The following is a 4,988-nucleotide window of genomic DNA, read 5'->3' on the forward strand; positions in this document are numbered from 1 at the left end:
ATGCGCGTTTTTCTGTCATTTTTTTAGGGGGGTAAGTCGGATATTAATCCTCCAATTAAACCACTTGTTTGAACCCTATACTTAACTCCAAAATATGTATACCTTATTTTTGCCAAAAATATGCACCCTATTTTTGTTTTTTTTCTTTTTCCAAAATGTAAAGTCAAAGTCAATTTGAGTCAAGTCATTAAAACAAAAATGGTTTAATTTACAGCGCGTGGTCAAGAAAGGAAGGGCGTTTGATCAAAGACAACCTTTTTATTCAAGTCCAACTTTTCGACAAACTGATCGCTCGTAAAAGGAAAGCTAGGACAATAATGGCAACTCAAGAGGAAGTTAATGAGCTCAGGAACCAATTGATCACTATGACTGAGGCGTTAAAGGTTTTAACCCTTAAAATTGATAATCCTGTGAAACAACAACAGATGGACCTCATGCAAGAGAGTCTAAGCAAACTGTCTAGTAACTATAAGTTTCAAGGAATTATCTCATAAGGGGTCTCGATGGACAAGAATCTTCTTCCGCAGAAGTTCAATGCCAACGACATCCCGAAATTCAAAGCGACTGACAATCCTTACTTTCATCTAAGAGCCTTCGAAACAATAATGAGTATCAAAGCCATTGACAAAAAGGTGTTTCCCTCTTTGTTCTCACTATCTCTCGAAACCGTTTGCCAACAATGGTTCTTTTCTCTTGAGAAAGAAAGAATCTCTACTTGGGAGTCTATAGTAAACGCTTTCATTGATAGATACAAGTGCAACATTCAAGTTGAGACAGACTATAGAGAACTTGAAATCCTCAAGCAGAAGGAGAATGAAGGTTTCACCTCTTTCTTTAACAAATAGAGAGAAACCTCAGCTAAGATGATTGAGGTGCCAAGTGAAAAAGAATTTGTAAGGTTATTCATCAAAATCCTTCAAGAGAAGTACTCAAAGCATCTTAAATACCAAAATAATCTCCATATCTTCAAGGTCGTCTATGACATTGGAATCAATATTGAAGACGATCTGTCTAAGCTGAAAGCTGCTAATAGTAACTCCAACAATGGCTGGAAAGGCAAGAAGAACGACAATCCTTCTTCTTCCAAAACCACCCACTTAAACAATGTTAGTACCTTTAACTTATGTGAAGTCCTTGATATGAATAATCAAGGACACAAGAAACCATTTAGGAGGAACTTTACTCCTATAGGTATGAGTTATGACACAACATTTGACCGATTGAATGCAAAAGGTCTTATAACTCCTATTGGACCATTTGAGGACCCACCGGTTGAGAAGAGAATGGCTAATTGGAACCCCAATGCACATTGCAAGTATCACCAAGGTAGGAGCCATCTTACCGAAAATTGTTGGAAGCTTAAGGAAGCTATCCAAGACTTAATCGACAACAATAAACTACCATTGCCTCCTGCCAGTAAGAAGCCAAGCATTGATAATGCACCTCTCGCTCGCTCCTTAGCCATCTCTGATGAAGAAAACGAGGTTGATCCCTCATCTCTCATCAAACCTATCGAGGAAATCCATGCTATTGAAGGAGAGGAGGAGATCTTTTTCGATGCCATGGATGACTTTCCAGAATTAGCAAGTAAAGAGGATGTACAGTTGCTTACGTTGTCCATGTTGGAGGGATTAAACTTGCTACATGAAGCTCTTGAAGTTGCGAAGAAACAATTAGAGGAACTTCAGAAAAAGTGTGACAAGGTTCCACCCACGAAAAATAAACCCAGGAGAGAGTTCACTCCCATGGGAATGACCTATGATACTACTTTTGATCGCTTCTGGTATCAAGGACTAATCAAACCTATTTGCCCTACATAGGATCCAACACCAGAAAAGTGATCTTTAGGATGGGATCCCAATTCCTACTGCAAGTAACATCAAGGAAACGGTCATACCACGAATGAATGCTACAGGTTTCAAAACCTCATTCAAGATCTCATGGAAGCAAACAAGATCCCATTGCCTCTAGCTAGCGAGAAAACAAAGAAATCCTTTTCTTTGCAAGTAATTGATAAACCCAAGAAGAGTAATAGACTCTATACTCCAATTGGGATTCCATATGCTCAAATGTTCAAAATGCTCTCCAAGAGTGGCGAGGTCAAACATCTCGAACCGAGACCATTTGAATCATTAAAAAGGACAGATAGATTATACTGTCAATACCATCAATCAGGGGGTCACACTATCGAAAACTATTTTAAATTTAAAGATTTAATTTAGAAAATGATTTATGACAAAAAGCTAGTCCAAATTCCACAAGAGAAAGACATAAGTATTAATGGAGTTTTGGACAGTGATGAAGAAGACGTTTACTTAAAAGACATGGTAGGACCTCCACCTTCGGTGTCATATGCCATGGATGACTTCTGGGTTGAAGAAGATTCATCCATAGACGTCCTCACAAGATCCGGGAGAATGCAACCTCCTATTTCGACACAACCTATACCAACTACGCAGCAAGTTCCCATACCTATCATGGAAGACAATGATATTGTCAAACAGTTTAAGAAAACCAAAGTTGAAATGAATTTATGGAAACTTCTAGCAACGTCTCAAGAGCATAGGTTGGCAGTGATGACTGCCTTGGATAAGATAGGGATATATTCTGACACCACTCCTGAGGGGTTGGCTAACTTCCTTACGAGTGATCTCCCTAGTTCTATCAACTTGATCACCTTTTCCGACAAGGACTTACCTCCAGAAGGTGACAAGCATTATAAGGCATTAAACCTCACAGTAGTTTACAAGAGAATGAACATCCCTAGTACTCTTGTAGACAATGGATCAGCCATTAATGTCAGTCCACTCAGAACTGCGAGGATGCTAGGCATAAGGGATGAAGACCTAACCCCGTCAACACAAGGAATAAGAGCTTACGACAACACTCGTCGTCAAGCTCTTTGCAAGATCACAATGAATATAACGGCGGGAGCAATAGAACACGCTACTACATTCCAAGTAGTAGATATTAAGGCTTCATTCAGTTTATTGTTTGGACGCCGTTGGCTTCATGACCTAAAGGTCGTCCCTTCATCTCTCCACCAACAAGTAAAGGCCATAGTTGGAGGAATTCCCATTACAATCGATGCTTCACCCATGAGGATTAAGTCTATAGAAAATCCAATAATTAATGTGGAGCACGATGAAGATGATGAAGATTTGTGGGGCTTTAACGAAGAGGTCTCCTTAATCGAGGAAGATGAAAGGACCCCTCTTTGCCACGACCCCCATTCCAATATGATAGTGACAATATTCTCCTGGCTATTGAATTGATCAAAGGCTACTCTCATAAGTTTGTTTCTCCTAGGTGCATGGTCAAGATTGACTTGAGGAAGGCCTATGACTCTGTTGAATGGCCCTTTTTGCATACTGTTTTAGAAGAGCTTGGTTTCCCTCATTCTGTTGTGAAGTGGATTATGACTTGTGTCTGTTCTATTTCTTACTCTGTGATGGTTAATGGTTTTCCTGCTACGCCTTTTTCTGCAAAAAAAAGGGTCTTAGACAAGGAGATTCTATGTCTCCTTTTCTCTTTTCTCTATGTATAAAGTACCTATCTAGGTGCCTTAAGGAAATGACTGGGAATCCTAACTTCAATTTTCATCCTAGATGTGAGAAATTAGGTATTACCCACATGATGTTTGCTGATGATCTTCTCCTTTTTTCTAGGGCTGATTTCGTCTCTATTCAGCTTCTCTTGCAGGCTTTCCAGAAATTCTCTTGTGCTTCTGGTCTGATGGCTAATTTAAGTAAGAGTGAGGTTTATTTTGGAGGCATCTCTGATTTTGATAAAGATCAGCTGCAAACGTTTCTTGGTATGAGTAGAGGTAGTTTGCCTTTTAGATATCTTGGGGTGCCTTTGTCTTCTAAAAAGCTTACTGTTGCTCAATATAGGCCTTTGGTTGAAAGGGTTACTGCTAGGATTGGATGCTGGACTTCTAGACACTTGTCTTATACTGGTAGGTTACAGCTTATCAAAAGTGTTCTCTTTGGTATTCAGGCTTATTGGGCTCAGATTTTCATTCTACCTAAGAAGATTCTTAGGGAAATTGAAACTAAGTTAAGGATTTTTCTTTGGACTAGGAAGAACACTTATGCAAAAAAGGCCCCTGTCTCCTAGCATCATATGACTCTTCCTAAGGTATGTGGTGGCTAGAATATTACCTCTCTTGGTGATTGGAATAAAGTTGCTATATGTAAGATTCTTTGGGATCTTGCTCATAAATCTGACAATATGTGGGTGAAATGGGTACATACCTATTATTTCAGCAATAGAAATATCTGGACTACTACTATTCCCAAGAAATGCTCCTGGGTTTTGAATAAAATCTTGACTTGCAGAGATATTATTGATGGTATTGGTGGCTGGTCCTTTATTATGAAAATGGGAAAATGAGTATTGCTAAACTTTATGCCCAGATTCGACCAGAGGCTTTTAAAGTAGGGTGGAAAAGAATTGTTTGCAATAACCAAGCCGCTCCTAAGAGTATTTTCATTACTTGGTTAGCTCTGCTTGATAAACTTGCCACTAAGGACGGAATTGTTAAGTGGAATACAAGTTGTGATCCTATTTGCTTTTTCTGCCAGAACTCTTGTGAAACTGTGTCTCACTTGTTCTTTTGCTATCCTTACTCTAAGACTATTTGGGAACATATATTGAAGCTTCTTGATGTGAAAAAATCAGTTCAACCTTTCCACATTGAACAGCAATGGATAGTTAAGAATTGCAGGAAGTCTAGCAACAAGGGTAGAGTATACTCTATGTGTTTCTACAGTATATGGCTGCAAAGGAATAGTTTGATGTTTACAGGTGACTGTAAACCTGCATAAACTGTTTTTAAAGACATTATTTTTCATGATGCTATTAGATGTAATGGAGCAGACAGGAAGCTACTTTTGCTTCACTTATTTTTTTTATTGTAGCAATTTGGTTTCAGGCCTGCTGGTTTCTAATACTGTTTTGTTTTGGGTGGCAGCTGGTTTTTGGTC

General features: G+C 38.9%; 1 protein-coding gene across 1 annotated transcript; it reads left to right on the top strand.

The window, feature by feature from the left end:
- The first annotated feature begins 1,619 nt into the window (after positions 1 to 1,619).
- On the top strand, positions 1,620 to 4,119 carry LOC110697534. Its single transcript, XM_021874899.1, has 3 exons — positions 1,620 to 1,783; positions 3,310 to 3,454; positions 3,550 to 4,119. The coding sequence occupies exons 1-3, from the start codon at positions 1,620 to 1,622 to the stop codon at positions 4,117 to 4,119; spliced, it is 879 nt and encodes a 292-aa protein (XP_021730591.1).
- Positions 4,120 to 4,988: the final 869 nt, after the last annotated feature.

The sequence above is a fragment of the Chenopodium quinoa genome, unplaced genomic scaffold (assembly GCF_001683475.1).
Source record: "Chenopodium quinoa cultivar QQ74 unplaced genomic scaffold, ASM168347v1, whole genome shotgun sequence".
Taxonomy (NCBI): domain Eukaryota; kingdom Viridiplantae; phylum Streptophyta; class Magnoliopsida; order Caryophyllales; family Amaranthaceae; genus Chenopodium; species Chenopodium quinoa.